At 44.7% G+C, this 19,052-nt stretch overlaps 1 protein-coding gene across 3 annotated transcripts in view; it reads left to right on the top strand.

Annotated features, from left to right (window-relative positions):
• DOCK5 (dedicator of cytokinesis 5) overlaps positions 1-19,052 on the top strand; it is a 304,075-nt gene that overhangs the window by 173,452 nt on the left and 111,571 nt on the right. For all 3 annotated transcript variants that reach the window (XM_029604105.1, XM_029604106.1, XM_029604107.1), the window contains 3 exons: positions 2,556-2,645; positions 4,446-4,546; positions 10,123-10,257. In XM_029604105.1, coding sequence (XP_029459965.1) covers positions 2,556-2,645; positions 4,446-4,546; positions 10,123-10,257 — 326 coding nt within the window. The remainder of the gene's footprint in view (positions 1-2,555; positions 2,646-4,445; positions 4,547-10,122; positions 10,258-19,052) is intronic.

Below are 19,052 nucleotides of genomic sequence, written 5' to 3'. Positions count from 1 at the left end.
TGCTGAGTGGGAAAGGTACCACAGAATGTATTGAATCCCCTGGTACTTTTCCATACATTGCCACAGCCAAGAACCGCACGTGTTCCTGGCCCTCCCCCCCCTCTCTAGCACCTCCGGGGCCAGGCCAGAGAATGCAAGGCCCCCTGCCCACCCCCATTTTACTCCTCCCTTGCCTAGTCCCAGATGTTCCTTTGCCCCCTCCCCCTGCTCAGGGGGGAAAAGGAGAGTCTGGGATCAGCCGATGCCATTTTGAAAAATAACAAATGGGGCTTGCTTCTGCCCCCACTAGACCAACAGACTTTTAAGTAAGCTGGGGGAGGAGGAGCCGGGGGCATTTTGACGAAAGGTGGGGGACCTTTGTTCCTGGTGGGCAAGTCCTATGCTAACTAACTTTTTTTCAGTCAGCTGGAGGTGCAGGGACTGGGGGTTGGGGGTCCCACTAGACCCACGGAGCATGTTTTGATATTGGGTTAGAGGGATTTTGGGGGCAAGCAGCCCCTTTACATTCTGACCCAAACAGCATCAGATCGCTTGTTAGTCTTCCCATGTGCCCAGGGAAAACTTAATTACATTTCTTGAGGTGCAGTTTACTTTCCGTGAAAGGCGTGGTTTGCAAACTTTAATGCAAGTTGTATTATTCGATTTGCAAAGTAATGAGCTGCTTTGCTTGTGACACAGCTCATTACTCATTTGGGGGTAAATTTGTAGGACAGAAATAATGTGCAGAACTTGCACATTTCATGTTATTGCCCTGCTAATGTGTTTTAATGCACGGTAAACTTGGTTTACCCCTCACTAATACCCTGGTGCACTTTAACACATAGGCCCTGTAATTATTTAACTAGAGAATTTTAGGGCCTAGTTTTTAAAGACATTTACATGCATAAAACTGGGTTTTACTCAAGTAATCTCTGCAGATTATAAGTATTAGACTTGTGGGGCTGGGAGTGCTGCAGAAACAGGTACTCACAGCCAACCCTCCCCCCCCCACGGGTGGGATTCAGGGTAGAGGAGCACTGTGTGCTGGAGGGAGCCAAAGTCTAAGGTCCCCTAAGAGGGGTTCCACTGAGGGGGCTGGGCTTTTCCGGCAAGAACCAGGTACCTTCCTGAGAGCTCCAAAGGAAGGGCTGTGGAGACAGTTTAGGCATGAAGAAAGGGAGCGGGCAGCCACACCAACTACCCCATAACAAACAAGCAGTCGCAAAACTACTTTCAATTATGCAAAGGAAGTCATTTTCAAAGGATTACGCGCGTAAATGTGACATACTATGGTAGCAATTTTCAAAAGCCGTTTACCTGAGTTTCCACGAGTAAATCTTATGGATAATTTAATAGTATATAGTATAGCTATTTTCAAAAGTCCACTTACTCGAGAAAAGTGCATTTACACGGCATCTACCTGTGAGTGCTGTCATGTGCCAGAAGGTTCCTGCTATGAAAAGGTAGTAAGGGTGTAGGAGTGGCTTCCTGGTTGGAGCAATGGGCTGCGAACCAGGGTGCAAATCCTGCTTCTTACGCTGCCATTGCTTGAGAACCTGGGCAAGTCACTTTATCTCCTCTTAACCTGAGGTACTGATTTACACCTGAAAAATAATCTTGTAAAAATCACCTTGAGCTAAAATGGTAAAGGCAATCAGAAATACAAATATTATTATTGTTCTTGATTAGTCAAAAGACTCTTTTATTTTAAACAAACTTTATTAAATTTCAAATAGAATAACAACAGATATACAAATCTCAACAGATGACAAAGGACAATAAAGTTACAAGCTTGCATATAAACCCCAACCCTAAATTTCCGTAGAGTTATTTTACCATTGCTAAAGATTATGCCCTCTTATTGTATATATATATATTTTTTTTTACCTTTTTTTTCCTTGTTAGTATTTTTTTTTTGCATTTTTAAGAGAATCAAATTTTCACAACTTCTCGACAGGTTGCATTTCAGCCATAAAATAAAGCTGCAGTCTCTCTTGAGAAGTTCTTCTATAGCCTTGGCAGGTAGAGTGGACCTCTCAGAAATGCTGGAAATTAAAATCAGTTTCCAGGATGGGCAAAAGCAAACCTTGGAAAACCAATCTGGATCTGCCTGTGGATGGATCAAGGAACATCCAGTGGGATAACAAGGTTGACCGAATTGAACAGAATTAAGCTATTGATTAATGTCCAGTCTTCGCTTCCTGCAGGTCATTGCTTTCCTTCCATCGGGGTCTTAATAATGACAACTGATGTGTGTTAGTCTAACATTTTGTGCGAGGGACTCTACAATGCAGAATACAGGTTGCATGGAAGGAAACCTCTCACCAGCTATCTTAACAGTTTAGAGTGATCCATATGGACCCTGCACAGTGACACATCTTCTTGGTTTTGTGTGGGGGTGGGGTGGGGAGGGGAGGGGTGTTCAGCCCTTGACTTAGTAAGCCCCTGAATTTGTTTGTGCACTTTTCACTGATCTTAACAGAATACTCATCTTCTGTTTAGGAAGTGTGAACCGAATATAATAAGGGCCAGTGTAAATTGTACAGGGATTTAACTTGTGTCCTTTCCTTCTCCAGTTCCTACAAGATACACTTGATGCACTTTTTAATATAATGATGGAGATGTCAGACAGCGATACCTATGACTTTCTTGTGTTTGATGCACTGGTGAGTACCCGAACTGCAAACCTGGCCTCCAGCTGCAGTGTTTATGTGTTCCAAGAGTGTGTTAAGTCTCTTATTGGTGCAACGTCAGGGTAGGGGTTCCCAAATTTGGTCTTCAAGAAACCTCAATGGATCTGGTTTTTAGAGTAATCAAAATGTGCAAATTAGCTTGGTTAGAAGTGACAAATGTGTGCAGATATATGTCATGAATATGCATAATTGATATAGTGAAAATCAAATCCATTGAAGATTCCTTGGGACTTACTGCATTAAGTGGAGTTGTGCTTCCATTCAATTAAACTTGCAGTTAAAATATCATTCACTTTCCTCCTCTAGAGCATGACTTTTAGTTTATGTGTAATGTCTAACCTAATAATCATTTTGGAAGCCAATATTAATGTCACTGTGAGGGATTATACCAGAAATGCCCTCAGACTACCTTAAGGGACCAGCCACAGAGATCTAACTAGTTCTTCCTTAAGGAACAGCCCTGCAAGGGATTATGGGCCCAGGTAGTATTCCTTCAGCCTAACCTAAATTGGCAGGGCCCAGAAGGGTTAGAGAGGCAGAGAACTAACCCTATGCTAAGACCTGCTATGTGTAAGGTTTGTGAGTTACATGAAGTTTGAGACCTATTTTGTTTAAAGATTTTGAGTCACCTTAAGTAAAGGTGAGCCGCACTGTTGTTTATTTGATTTTCACTGTAAATTAACTGCACTTAAGGAATAGCCAGAGGCTACTTCCTTTTTTCTATGGCTGTCTCCAAGCTACTATCGTTTGAGTTATCACAGTAACATTGTAATATGTTAGAACCTTTCCAGACTTCAAAGGATATGCAGAAAACATGGTTAGGCATGTAGTGATGGCTCATTGTTAATATTATGCTGTAATAATGTTATAAAAGAAGAGAAGGAACCATCACCAACTGAGCCTTGTGCAATAACAGGTAGATTTTAAAAGGGCTGAGTGTGTGTGTGCCCATCTCACCATGCACAAAGATATGTTCTATTTTATAAATGATACACATAGGGGAAGGAGAGGGAGAGAGGTAGAAACTCTTTATTAAGGCTTCGTCTGACACTCTATATATGGACCATTGGAAGGGGGCACTTTGATTCGGAGTGAGTTTTTGGGAGGCGGATTGGGGTTGGAGGGTGGTGTTACAGACACATTCAGAGGTATCCATTGTAAAACTGACAAGAGTAAAACATTTTTGACCTTATAGGTAGTTAAAAGGAGTTGATTTGTACAATGCAGCTAGCAGAAACTGCAGTGAACAGATCAACTCCTCTAGTTAGACTTTTCATCACTTATAAGGGCTATAATTCTTTACTGATGTCAATTTTACAATGGATACCTCTGAATGTGTCTGTAACACCACCCCCCTAACCCCAACCCACCTCCTGAAAACTCACCCCGATTCAAAGTGCCCCCTTACAATGGTCCATATAGAGTATCAGAGTGAGTTTTATAAAGAGTCATTCTGTCTGTCTGTCTGTCTTTCTGTTCTGCTGAGGAGCTGTAGCAAAGTGGTGCACATAACAGATGTGCACCAGCTGAGGAAAATTAGGGGCTCTGTGTGTCAGTGCTGGCCCCCATCTTGGAATAGTCAAAGCCCCATTTTTCTGGGGGCACATACATCGATGTACACATGCCCTTCCTGGCTATTTTAAATTCACGCGGCTCCCGCACGGCCTAGTTATGCACATATGTGGCCGTTTTTGTACACTTCTAAGAATGGAAAGAATTGGATAAACTGCTGCATGGATGAGAGTGTATTTGCTTTTTTTTTTTTTTTTACAGGTATTTATCATTTCACTGATTGGAGACATCAAATTCCAGCATTTTAACCCTGTACTTGAAACTTACATTAACAAGCATTTCAGTGCTACCTTGGCATATGTGTAAGTATGTTTGCCATGATACTTATATACCTGAAGGCTGCCATCTCTGCCATTGGGTTGCTACCATTGTGTTGATATTTAGCTCTTGCTCTCAGTGCACCTTGGTAGTGGCAGACCAGCTCCTCACACTGAATGAGACAGTGACCACAGGTGCTGTTCCGTGCTTACTGGAGCAATGACAGAAACCTTGATTCCCTGTGCGTACCCAGATCAGTCCAGACTCCTGGGTTTTGCCTCCCGTCCAGCAGATGGAGACAGACAAAGTTTTATTGACTCTGCCACATAACCCGAGGGGCCACCTGCAGTCCCTCCATATTTTCTCTGTCTTCAGCGGATGGTGGAGGTGCAAGACCTGCAGTTTGAGATTCAAAAAAAAAAGAGAGACTAGAAGATAAAGGAGTGCTTGCCTTCCCGGGAGTTGTTAGGCCCTGGTGAGGCCATACCCCCTGGTCTGTGAGGCGGACGAGCAGGGGGGTTGGGGACCCTTTATTGCTTGGAACTTGATTGTCGGACAGGGCAGGAAACTGGGGGCCCCGGTTCACTCGCCCTGAAGGATGGACAGAGCTTGCTGCCAATCTTCTTTCAGGGAAGTGCTTGGTTTCTTTGCCTGATTAAAGTTTTGTGTTTTTTAAAAAAAAGCAAAAAAAAAAAAGGAAAGGAAAGAGAAGTAAAAAATGTTGCCATGGGACAGCAGACTTTACCCTGACTCCTCCTTTTAAGCGATCAGGTGGTTGTACTTGAATTTTTCCGCTCCTCTAACGGCTCAACAGTTGTTGCGGCTCGGCGCCAGGTTTTCATGCCATGCAGGCTGTGTTATTCCACTTGTGGAGATGCGCATGCACATCTCTTGCGCGATGGCCGATGCTCCCAGTGCCTCTCTGGGGAGAGGGCACTTCGGGGATGGTTGCAGTGACTTCAGCCAGGTGCCGCGAGCCTGGGAGATTCTCTCCAGTGTAGCAACCTGGGGACGACCCCTTCCCTCTGAGCGCGGGAACGGTGGCCATCTTGTCCACATTTGCGTCTGCCTCGCAAGCCAGGGAGGGGGATTTCCCTCCTTTATTCCCACTGGTTAGGACTTCTGAGGGAAGTCAAGACACTGAGGGCCCCTCACTCAGGAGGTGAGGAGAATCCCCTGGAGGACTCAGATGCCTCTTCTACCTTTTCCTCTGATTTTGTCCTCTTATTGCACAGGGCTTATAAGGCCAGGAAAGCTGTAGGGCAGTATAGAGCTGCGCAGTAGGCTTTGATGTGTCCAAGACCAGCAGAGAGGGCCAGGTACTCCTGGGCTGTGGGGGCTATGAGGGTTCGGCAAGTCCCAGGGGCCTTGGCACCGACGACCACTGCGGATAGCTCCTCCAAAGCTTCAGGAAGGGAGGATCCACAGGCGCAGGACCCACCAGAGTCGGATCCAGTTTTGGTGGATCAAGATCCGGGTCAGGCACTGATGAAGAACCTGTCTGTAGAAAGAGATGATGCCAAGATGGTATGGCTGTTCCACAAGGAGGAGCTAGTTCCCCTCAAACCCACTGTTCTGGAAGAACTGGGTATAAAGATTCTGCAAGAGGAATCGGATCAGGAAGAAGTGGACCTGGTCATGGATGGCCTCCCTGGTCTGGCAAGGACCTTTCCGTTCCACAAGTCAGTCAGCAAGTTGATGTTTAGGGTGTGGGATATTCCTGAGATAGGCTTGAAGGTCAGCAGAGCCATGGATAAGTTGAATCCTTTGCCAGAAGATTCACTTGAGCTCCTGAAGGTCCCAAAGGTGGATGCATCGGTTTCGGCTGTTACTAAGAAAACGACCATTCTAGTTGACGGTTCTACAGCTCTGAAAGACCTTCAGGATAGGAAGCTGGAAGCACACCTCAAGAAGATTTTTAAGGTGTCTGCCCTTGGCATTCGAGCAGCTGTGTGTAACAGTTTTATGCTGAGGGCGGGCTAGCGCTGGGTACAGCAGTTGCAAGCGGACAAGCCCTTGTGTCAGTCTGAAATGAAGCAGGTGGAGCGGTTGAAATCTGTGGTGGCCTACGGAGCTGATGCATTACATGATCTCGTCAGGACCTCGTCCAGGACGATGATATCGGAGGTTTCGGCCCAGAGTCTCCTCTGGTCAAGGAATTGGTCAGCTGAGTCTCCTCTGGTCAAGGAATTGGTCAGCTGATGTTTCATCCAAGTCTCAGTTGGGAGTGTTGCCTTTTAAGGGGAAGTTGTTCTTTGGTCGAGACTTGGAGGAGATGATCAAGCTTCTTGGGGAGAGTAAGGGTCATAAATTGCTTGAAGATAAGCCGAAAGGGAAAGATTCCTTTCCTCCTCATTCCCATTTCAGAGGCAGTAGGCGGTTTCTGCGTCTCATAGCTTCAGGGGGTACCCAGAGACAGTCCTCAGGAAGACAACCATCCTGGAACCAGTTCTTTCGAGGGCGAAAGCTAGGTAGAGATGGCTCTTTCCAGGGTGTCGGTGGAGCCAAATTTGCCCTAAGTGGCGAGGCTGGACCACTCCTCGGTTCCAGCGATAGGGGGTCAGTTGACTCTGTTCTACAAGGAGAGGGTCAAGATCACCTCAGAGAAGTGGGTCTTAAGCGTGATAAAACAAGGTTACACTTTAGAATTTGCTCGGCCATTAAGATTTGTTCATGGTCTCCCCGTGTACTAATGGGGAAAAGAGGTTGGCAGTGCGGGAAACCATCTGTTGTCTTCTCATACTGGGAGCCATTGTTCCTGTCCCGCTGGAGGAGCAGGAGACAGTCAGCTATTCCATTTATTTCATAGTCCCCCAAAAAGAGGGCACGTTCCGTCCAATCCTCGATTTAAAAAGGGTGAACGTGGCTATAAAGGTTCCTCAATTTTGAATAGAAACTCTGCTTTCGGTGATTGCCTTGGTACACAAGGGGGAGTATCTGGCATCTCTGGATTTGACCGAAGCGTACTTGCACATAGGAATCTGGTCTGATCATCAAAGATATCTAAGATTCATGATTCTGGGAGAACATTTTCAGTTTTGCACCCTGCCCTTTGGTCTGGTGACAGCACCCAGGACCTTCAGCAAGGTGATGGTTGTGGTGGCTGCGGCTCTCTGGAGGGACAGAGTCTTAGTTCACCCCTTTCTGAATGACTGGCTGATTTGAGTGAAGTCAGAGATCCTTTGCAGGCAGGCAGTCCTCTGGCACCTGAGATCATTGGGATGGATAGTCAATCTGTCCGGGTTTTGGAATTTCTGGGGGTGCGTTTCACTACCACTGTGGAGAAGGTATTTCTCACCGAAGAGCGGATTTCCAAATTGCAAGCTCAAGTTCACGGCAGGTACCCAAGGTCTGGAATTACTTGCAAGTTCTTGAATCTATGGCTTCCACCTTGGACTTGATTCCTTGGGCATTTGCTCATATGAGGCCTCTACAGTCGGCTTTACTATCCCACTGGGACCCATTGTCGGAGTAGTTTCAGCTTCCACTTTAGGAGTTTGCCAGGTCCAGTCTCTCAGATCAGTCCAGAGTCCCACCCATTGGAAGAAAGAGAGATTTGGAGAGTCCACTTGATCTGTTTTTTTGTGATTACTCTGAAGAATGGCACAGGTTTTGTTAGTCCTACATAGGGTTTTGTGTGGGTGCGTTATCTGTTCCAGGTTTCCACTTACCGCTGCCCGTTCAGGGGATGCTAGTTAGTTATTGTATTGGTATTTGTTTTGATTTTGGCTTGGGTGGCACCTCGTGTTATGTGGCAGTGTCAGTAAATCTTTCTCTGTCTCCATCTCCTGGATAGGAGGCAAAACCCAGGAGTCTGGACTGATCTGTGGTACTATAGGAATGAAAATTAGCAGGTAAGAACCAATTTTCTTATCTGCATTCTTCTGGGCCAGCCCATAGTTATAGTTTAAGTGCAATATGGAGCCATGTAGAGGACCTGGGCCTGGCCTCTGCTCCCCAGGTTGAGCAGGACTGATGAAGCTGCAGAGGTGGCATTCATAGCCCCTAGGGGGAGTCCAGTTATTGCTGACTGGTAACACCTGCTGACCAGACTCGGGGTCCATGTTAGGAAGTTTCTAGAGGGAGTCCCTGTTGCTGCGGTGCCCTGCCTGAGCTGGAAGGGGATATTAAGTAGGAGAAACACCCTAGAAAGTCTGAATGAAGGTTATGGCATCATAACCTGATAGAATCCAGTTCCGATTGAGCTGGAAGCCCAAAGGACCAGAAGTAAACTGCTGGGTGAAAAAAACATCTACACTCTTCCGAAAAAAAAAAAACATCTTCAGAAACAGTATAAAAAATCCAGAACATCCTGGCCAGAGAGGAGAGGGCGCCAACCTCCCCCTTTCTGGTCACAGGCTTGTAGTTTTGAACAAAAATTGGACTCTTCCAGCTGCTTCTGGCACATTTTATGCTGTGTGGGTTTCATTTGTTGCTGGTATTGAGCGGAGCTTGGGCTCTCCACTCTAGCTGCATTTGTTTTCCACTGTGTATGACGTCTTTGGCTCCGATCTAGCAGGCAAGTGCTACACAGTGTGTGTACCATGGGATGCTCACACACCACACACATGCTTGTTAAACCAGATATTTTGGTACCTTTTATTATTTATTGCTTTATGGATTCTTGAGCCCTGCTAGGCCTTTTGCTAGCTGTACCTGCTCTTCAGCCCTGTTCTGTGATTTCACTGCAGAGAGAGGGTACATTTTATTAACCAAGCCATGTTCTCAGTTAGGGCCTGATGTAATAACGTGTGGGTTCAAACTGTGCACTGCCACTCAACGCATAGTTTCTTAACATGCAGCTTAAAAATAAGTTTAACTCCCAATGCAGGAAGCTAATGGTATGTTAATGCATCAAGAGTTAAAAGGTGGAAAATGTGCGCACAAATCAGAGTTAAAATGTGCACTCAGCACAGGCTGAACGCGAAGGGAGTGGGGAGATGATTTATGTGCATAAAACTCAGCTTTTTGTGTGCATAAAATCTGATTTATGCTCACAAAAATGCTTTCAGTGCAGAAAACATTTTTTGTGTGTATGTGTGTGCAGAAAGCTTGTTTTCTGTTTATAAATCCAGATTAGAAGTTCCAGTGCTGGAACTCCAGCTTCTGCCCATAGATTAACCCAAGCGCTGGAAACTTTACTTCACCACTGACCAGGAGTATAACATTTCCAGCAATAAGAAAATCTCTGAGTTAAGCCAGCTCACCTTGCTGAGGTGGAGGATAATAATTCATGCCATCGTTAGCATGGATTTCCATGCAAGGGTGCTAAACAGGACACACAGTTTTACATGCACATTTTTAGTGCTCAAAACTCCTTGCTGCATTGGGAGTAACATTTGCACACAAAAGAAAAGTGCGCACAATTGTGGTTAAAGCTTTGCACTCTGCAAAAATTTTTACCTTATTACAGTGGGCCATTAGTTGTATTCTAACTGAGCACTCTAGTTGAGGAGAGGCACGTTTTTGGCTAGGTTTTATATATATATATTCCTGTAGATGGAAAAACTAAACTTCTGACCATGGTTGAGACCCTGGCGGAAATCGGGATGTTCTTGAAAAATCATTTGCCATTTCTCTGTAACTTTGCTAACAATTCCTTCATTCTCCCCATCCACAGAAAACTCACAAAAGTACTGAACTACTACTTGGGATGTGCAGATGATTCCTGCCAGAGCGAACAGCTTTTCACCTCGCTGAAAGCACTCAAGTACCTCTTCCGTTTCATCGTACAGTCCCGGATCCTGTACCTGAGGTAAGAAAGGAACAATCCCAAAGACATCCTTTAATATATAGTCAGGTGCCACTTTAAAAAAAACAAAAAACTACACCTTATTGAGAGTTTGACCAGTCCCGTGTAGGCCACTACCAGACATATAGTGAATTCACTAATACATTTAAAGGACATTAATTAGACACATTCCTACTCCCATAGAAACCTAAAACTTAAGTAGGAACTGAACAAATTTGAGATGAAGGCAGCAGTCCACCAACAAGAGGGGGGCTTCCCAGTCTTTTGCATCGAGTGTCACATGTATGATTTTTTACCCACCGGTGAGAAGTTGTACATGTGCATGCGATGCAAAGAGCTCCTGGCTCTCAGAGAACGAGTCCGATCTCTGGAGGCTACAGTGGCAGACCTGGAGTAGCTGAGGCAGACAGAGAGGTATATAGATGAGACCTTCAGAGACATAGTAGCCAAGTCCCAACTTCAGACTGGCAACCCTGGTGCTGCCTTGGAGGAAGAAGGTCTCATGATTGGAGAGCATCAACCTGGTGCAGCAGGAAAGGATCCTGTAGCAAGGACCTGCTCTCCAGGTGATGCAGTGTCCTTTTGCACCGAGGATATCTCCCCAAGGCCTACTGCCCAGGAGGGAAGGGTTAGGTCGGCCGTCACAGCTGGTGATTCAGTTATTCGGAATGTACACAGCTGGGTGGCTGGTGGGCGTGAGGATCGCCTGGTAACATGCCTACCTGGTGCGAAGGTGGCGGACCTCACTCGTCGCCTAGATAGGATTTTAGACAGTGCTGGGGAGGAGCCGGCTGTCGTGGTACATGTGGGCACCAACGACATAGGAAAATGTGGGAGGGAGGTTCTGGAAGCCAAATTTAGGCTCTTAGGTAGAAAGCTTAAATCCAGAACCTCCAGGGTAGCATTCTCTGAAATGCTCCCTGTTCCATGTGCAGGTCCTCAGAGGCAGGCAGAGCTCCGGAGTCTCAATGCGTGGATGAGACGATGGTGCAAGGAAGAGGGATTCAGTTTTGTTAGGAACTGGGGAACCTTTTGGGGAAGGGGGAGTCTCTTCTGAAGGGATGGGCTCCACCTTAACCAGGGTGGAACCAGACTGCTGGCGCTAACTTTTAAAAAGGAGATAGAGCAGCTTTTAAACTAGAACAAGGGGAAAGCAGACAGTCGCTCAGCAGCGCATCGTTCGGAGAGAGGTATCTTCAAAGGATACTAATGATGCATTAGAATTAGGGCATCCCGACAGTGAGGTTCCAATTATAAGAAAAGTAGTCCAAGTGCCTGTAACTAAAAACTCAGCTGAGCTAAAAAATTCTAACTTATCCCTATCAATTAAAAGCAGAATGAAAATACAAACAAAAAACAAACTTTGAAATATTTGTATGCTAATGCCAGAAGTCTAAGAAGTAAGATGGGAGAATTAGAATGTATAGCAGTGAATGATGACATAGACTTAATTGGTATCTCAGAGACATGGTGGAAGGAGGACAACCAATGGGACAGTGCTATACCGGGGTACAAATTATATCGCAATAACAAAGAGGAGCCACCCTGGAGGCGGTGTGGCTCTTTATGTCCGGGATGGCATAGAGTCCAACAGGATAAACATCCTGCATGAGACTAAATGCACAATTGAATCTTTATGGGTAGAAATCCCTTGTGTGTCAGGGAAGACTATAGTGATAGGGGTATACTACCATCCACCTGGTCAAGATGGTGAGACTGATAGTGAAATGCTAAGAGAAATTAGGGAAGCTAACCAAATTGGTAGTGCGGTAATAATGGGAGATTTCAATTACCCCAATATTGACTGGGTAAATCTATTATTGGTACATGCTAGAGATATAAAGTTCCTGGATGGAATAAATGACATTTTTATGGAGCAATTGGTCCAGGAACCGACAAGAGAGGGAGCAATTTTAGATCTAATTCTCAGTGGAGCACAGGACTTGGTGAGAGAGGTAACGGTGGTGGGGCCGCTTGGCAATAGTGATCATAATATGATCAAATTTGATTTAATGACTGGAAGAGGAACAGTGTGCAAATCCAAGGCTCTCGTGCTAAACTTTCAAAAGGGAAACTTTGAGAAAATGAGAAAAATTGTTAGAAAAAAACTGAAAGGAGCAGCTACAAAGGTAAAAAGTGTGCAAGAGGCATGGTCATTGTTAAAAAAGATACCATCCTAGAAGCACAGTCCAGATGTATTTCACACATTAAAAAAGTTGGAAAGAAGGAAAAACGATTACCGGCATGGTTAAAATGGGAGGTGAAAGAAGCTATTTTAGCCAAAAGATCTTCATTCAAAAATTGGAAGAAGGATCCAACAGAAGAAAATAGGATAATGCATAAGCGTTGGCAAGTTAAATGTAAGACATTGATAAGACAGGCTAAGAGAGAATTTGAAAAGAAGTTGGCTATAGAGGCAAAAACTCACAGTAAAACCTTTTTCAAATATATCCGAAGCAGAAAGCCTGTGAAGGAGTCACTTGGACCATTAGATGATTGAGGGGTTAAAGGGGCACTTAGAGAAGATAAGGCCATCGCGGAAAGTTTAAATTATTTCTTTGCTTCGATGTTTACTAAAGAGTATGTTGGGGAGATACCCGTTCCAGAGAAGGTTTTTGTGGGTAATGATTCAGATGGACTGAACCAAATCACAGTGAACCTAGAAGATGTGGTAGGCCTGATTGATAAACTGGAGTAGTAAATCACCTGGACCGGATGGTATACACCCCAGGGTTCTGAAGGAACTCAAAAATGAAATTTCAGACCTATTAGTAAAAATTTGTAACCTATCATTAAAATCATCCTTTGCACCTGAAGATTGGAGGATAGCTAATGTAACCCCAATATTTAAAAAGGGCTCCAGGGGCGATCCGGGAAACTACAGACCGGTTAGCCTGACTTCAGTGCCAGGAAAAATAGTTGAAAGTGTTCTAAGCATCAAAATCACAGAACATATAGAAAGACATGGTTTAATGGAACAAAGTCAGCATGGCTTTACCCAGGCAAGTCTTGCCTCACAAATCTGCTTCATCTTTTTGAAGGAGTTAATAAACATGTGGATAAAGGTGAACCGGTAGATGTAGTGTACTTGGATTTTCAGAAGGCGTTTGATAAAGATCCTCATGAGAGGCTTCTAGGAAAAGTAAAAATTTATGGGATAGGTGGCGATGTCCTTTCGTGGATTACAAACTGGCTAAAAGACAAGAAACAGAGAGTAGGATTAAATGGACAATTTTCTCAGTGGAAGGGAGTGGGCAGTGGAGTGCCTCAGGGATCTGTATTGGGACCCTTACTTTTCAATATATTTATAAATGATCTGGAAAGAAATACGATGAATGAGGTAATCAAATTTGCAGATGATACAAAATTGTTCAGAGTAGTTAAATCACAAGCAGATTGTGATAAAATGCAGGAAGACCTTGTGAGACTGGAAAATTGGGCATTGAAATGGCAGATGAAATTTAATGTGGATAAGTGCAAGGTGATGCATATAGGGAAAAATAGCCCATGCTATAGTTACACAATTTTAGGTTCCATATTAGGTGCTACCACCCAAGAAAGAGATCTAGGCCTCATTGAAATCGTTGGTTCAGTGTGCTGCGGCAATCAAAAAAGCAAACAGAATGTTGGGAATTATTAGAAAGGGAATGGTGAATAAAACAGAAAATGTCATAATGCCTCTGTATTGCTCCATGGTGAGACCCCACCTTGAATACTGTGTACAATTCTGGTCGCCGCATCTAAAAAAAGATATAATTGCGATGGAGAAGGTACAGAGAAGGGTGACCAAAATGATAAGGGGAATGGAACAGCTCCCCTATGAGGAAAGACTAAAGAGGTTAGGACTTTTCAGTTTGGAGAAGAGACGGCTAAGGGGGAATATGATAGAGGTGTTTAAAATCATGAGAGGTCTAGAACGGGTAGATGTGAATCGGTTATTTAATCTTTCAGATAATAGACTAGGGGGTACTCCATGAAGTTAGCATGTGGCACATTTAAAACTAATTGGAAAAAGTTCTTCACTCAACACATAATTAAACTCTGGAATTTGTTGCCAGAGGACGTGGTTAGTTCAGTTAGTATAGCTGTGTTTAAAAAAGGATTGGATAAGTTCTTGGAGGAGAGGTCCATTACCTGCTATTAATTAAGTTGACTTAGAAAATAGCCACTGCTATTACTAGCAAACGGTAAGATGAAATAGACTTAGTTTTGGGGTACTTGCCAGGTTCTTATTGCCTGGATTGGCCACTGTTGGAAACAGGATGCTGGGCTTGATGGACCCTTGGTCTGACCCAGTATGGCATGTTCTTCTGTTCTTCTTCTAAGAGTCACCAAATAATATAGAGGGCAACTTTCAAAGGAAACCCATTGCCTAAGTATGTTGTTAGGTGAGTAGAACCCATCTTTGGAAATTGCGTAATCTATATAGAGCCACCTAGTTTCACTATACCCTATGTTCAGCCTCTCTGAAAGCTGGCCTTCCTCGGGGCGTAACTTGGTCAGGAGAGAAAACCTCCATGAGTGCATTGGCATTTCATTGTCCCCGCATACCTTGAGCAAAGCTTCCAAGGGAAACTACGCTAGTGGGGGTGTGGTGGGGGAGTGTTTCCTTTTGAAACTTTGCTCAAGGTGCCCAACATTGACTGATGGAAAACCACTCATATCCATATAGCCAATGAAACGTGTGCCTGCCCATTAAACACTCCTAGGGCATGTGCCTGTACCAAAATTATTGAGCAGCGAGCATTTTCTGTCTATGCTCTTGATGTGACAGAGGGTGTGTCACACTGAACTGTAGAGGGTGTATGTGGAGAAGATAATGTTTCATTTTTTAAATTTTCATTTTGTTTCCTTTCTGTCATTTTAGCATTTATTTATTTTTATTTATTTATTTAATATTTTTATATACCGACATTCGATCTCAATTGAGATATCACACCGGTTTACATTCAGGTACTGTAGGTATTTCCCTATCCCTGGAGGGCTTACAATCTAAGTTTTTGTACCCATGTTATTAGCATGTGCTAATAACATGGGTAAGCTAGATTTCCTGTCTGTTTCCCAGATCTCTCATCCATAGCAATAAACAAGACAAGCAAGCAAGAAATGGAGTAAATATTGCCGCAGTTTATTGAAAAGTATACCATACACCCGAGCGTAAGCACAATTATCACATTATAACACATATGAATGCATCATAAATCCCCTGCCAGGCTGTTCTTGGGGTGATCCGCCACTTACCAGCTGAACTACCAACAGCCCAACCAGCTTTCAATGCAGCCCACTCTTTCAAAACTCTCCCACCAGCGGTCCTCAGCCTTCCCGGTCCCTCCCTGCCACAACCCAGCAGGGATAAACCTCAGACGTGTGGCGAGCCCACCTCCATGTCAAAATCCGGGGTTTAAAACCCCACCTCCCTTCTCCCCCAACTTAATCGCATCACAATAACATGTCATACAAAAATCAAACCGGGCTTGGGTTATCTGCCAAGCCGCGACAATGAACGCAATAATCAACAATGCCAGCATGACCAAACCAACAACTGGGTGGGAGGGAGGGAAAAAGGAAACAGTTCAGTCAGCCCTCGTTTCCAATTATACAGCCAGGAAGGATGAGACGAGGGGTGGGATATCCCATATATATATATATATATATACTTCCCCTATCTCCACAAGGAAATGCACCACGTGCCAAATGACCAATGAGAGCACAAGAATGCTCCCAGGCTTCATTCAAAAAATCAAAGGAAGAATCCTCCAAACCCCCTCCACGACACTCCACTGGCTCGCATCCTCTCGTGATCTTCTGAGTACCTACCACACAAAACTTAATGTAAACAATGCCCTCCAAGAAACCTCCCCCGGGATTCAGGGCCAATATAATGGGATGAGAATAAAGCCAAGACCTTTACCATGTTCGATAGTCCTCTGCCTTCTAGATAGTCCTAATGTGTGCTAAAACAACAGAAGTGAAACCACATTTTCTTGGTTTTTTCTATGTTCCAGATGAGAAGTGACACAAAACCAAACATTCTGTCCCTGTTATTTTATAACAGCAACACATCCCAACTGGACAGAGAGTAGAGCTAGGAGTCAGGATTCCTGGCTTCCGGTCTCAGCCCCAGCCAGTCTGATCAACATTCTCTTGTAAGCAAATATCAAACTCAGGTCTACTTCTTCTTCCTAGCCACTGTGAGCCCCTTGAGTTAATCCCGTCCATAATGTGTAGAAATATCTACGATATGCTTTGATAGAGGTAGTGTTTCTGCTTTTATAATAAAGTCACCTTACACTCTGTTTGGAGATCTGATCCCTAGATAATCCCTAGATCCCTAGATAATCTAGACATTGATCCCTCGCACACTGATGAGATGGTAACTGGTGCTTGTTTAATTAAAAAGACTTCCTTTTTTATGTTTATGAATATTTTTGGTGCAGGTTTGTTTGTGTAACCTCTCTTCCACTTGGGGGTCACCTTCCTTGCCCTGGGAAGCAATGGGATAACTTTCCGAGGGGGAGGGATACACTCTACTCCTTGGGGAATTCTGTGCTACTGCGGAGCACAGAATTTGTGTTATTCACTCAGAATTTAGAGGAAGGCCCGGTGGGCCACGAGCAGAGCCCATCCCACTCATGGTCGAAGATTAGGCCCGGAGGGAGAAAAGCAGAGGCTCAAGATAGCTGTGTGCCTGCAGCAGAATTAGAGAGCTGACAGCTGAGCCTATGTAAAAGAAATAGTAAGTGTACATATGAGGGTGATTTTCTGTGTGTGTTTGTGTGAGAGAGAGAGAGACATGGTGTGTGTGGGAGTGAAAAGGGATGTCTGTGTGTGAGAGAGGGAGCCTGTGTGAAGGGCTTGAGTGTTTGAGAGAGAAAGGGAGCCTGTGTGAGGGTGTGTGTGCAAGTGAGAGGAGGCCTGTGTGAGGGTGTGTGTGCCAGTGAGAGAGAGCCTGCGTAAAGGTGTGTGTGCCAGTGAAAGGGAACCTGTGTGTAGGTGTGTGTGTGTTGTGAGAGAGAGAGGAAGCCTGGGTGAGGATGTGTAGGTGAGAGAGAAGGAGCCTGTGTGAAGGGGTGTGTGTGTGTATGTATATGTGTGTGTGTGCAAGAGAGAGGGAGCCTGTTGAGAGGATGTGTGTGAGAGAGGGCAGAAGAAACCTGTGTGAGGGGCTGTATGAGAGAGGGGGTCAAACTCGGAGTGGAAGGCTGAAGGGTGGAAATAGAGAGGAAGGGGGTTGGGCCTGGAGAGGGATGGGAGAGTTAGTGGGGAGTGTAGAAGTTGGGGCCTGAGAGGGCATAGTGAAAAGGGTCTGGCCAGAGGAGTAGGGAGAATGAATGGAAGGGACCCGCTTACAATGTACTTCTAGGGGAATTCTTCTCAAAATATATACAACTCTGCATCTTTGAGTAATAATATTTCTGTATTACATTTTACATTAATTACGCAAAGACTGTGATGTATATTTTATTATTTTGACTTATACAAACTATGCAGAAGTTTGCAAAATTTTACATTTTTGTGTGCAGAATTCCCCCAGGAATGGTGCTCTCTCTGGGCCATAGGCTGTGGGCATGTCTCCCGGTAAGGTCAAGCCAGGCTCAGGGCACACACAGAAAACCATTGTCCACACCAAATGCTGTACTCCAAAATAAAGGATAGCTTCCTTTGGAAATGTCAGATCAGTACAGTAGTCCAGAAAATCTAGCACAGCTTGTAGCCAGAATATCAATGAGAGAGTCATAAAAAACAGTTTAGAAGGAAAAACATTTCAAAAACTACAGTTACCCCTTCCCCCAAATAACTCTAGGGGGAAAGGGATCTAAGCCCCAAACCTAAGGGGATCTAAGCCCTAAATACTTTGTGTCTTCCCATAGTTATGTTTCCCAAAGTTCACTAATCAGAAAACTTCATGGGTTACTGCAAGACTAACCATGTCCTCAGCCCTGCACAAAGATGCCAAGACAAATACAGGTCTCCTTCTGCTCCTGCTGACCCTCCTTGAACCTCCTTTTACTTGTAATTTCTCTCCTTCTCTCAGGCTTTCTGAGGGCTTGGGAAAGCACCCCATTCCTTACCTCCTTCCCTGTACGTACCCAGATCAGTCCAGACTCCTGGGTTTTGCATTCTAACCAGCAGATGGAGACAGAGAAAGTTTTACTGACACTGCTACATAACCCCTACTGCCATCTGCAGTTCCTCAGTATTTGTCTCCAGAAGATGGTAGATGATACAAAACCTGCAGTTCTGCAGTCAGGGGACTATCTTAGGTTTACGAACCTTCCTCCCAAAGGGTTTTTTTGCTCCTGGGGGGACCATCTCTGTTGGCTAAGGTGGACGAGCTAGGGTTGGTGACCCTTTTGTATGCTTGACCTTGCTTCCATGGGGTATCAAATCTGGTGGTCCAGATCCCTCCCCTTCACAAGACTGCTGAGGCGGCTGCAGGCTCAGGATAGCTTTTTTGCCTGTCCATCCCTTTGTTTTTTTTCTGTGGAGCTCTGTCTTTCAGCCCTTTAGAGTTTTTAAGTTTTGTTAAAATTTGTTAAAAAAAAAAAGAGATAAGCAGTACACGAGAGGCAAAGCCGGGATGGCTTCCTTCCTGTACAGTTTGTCGGCTGGGGAATTTTGTTTGAGTTGCGGTGGCAGAGTCGGTGAACTGCTTAGCTGTTTAGAGTAGGTAAGATTCTCGCCGCAAGTGTCATGGTGCACAGCTCCGTTTGCCGTGCATGCGGTTCAGCACAATCGCAGTTAAATCGATTAGGCCTCTGCTCCGGCTGTTCTTCAGGAGGTGAAGGGTCATCCAA

This window comes from Rhinatrema bivittatum, chromosome 5, assembly GCF_901001135.1.
Source record: "Rhinatrema bivittatum chromosome 5, aRhiBiv1.1, whole genome shotgun sequence".
Lineage (NCBI taxonomy): Eukaryota > Metazoa > Chordata > Amphibia > Gymnophiona > Rhinatrematidae > Rhinatrema > Rhinatrema bivittatum.
Note: the sequence above shows the minus strand (reverse complement) of the source record. Positions and strands in the feature narration are given on the sequence as shown.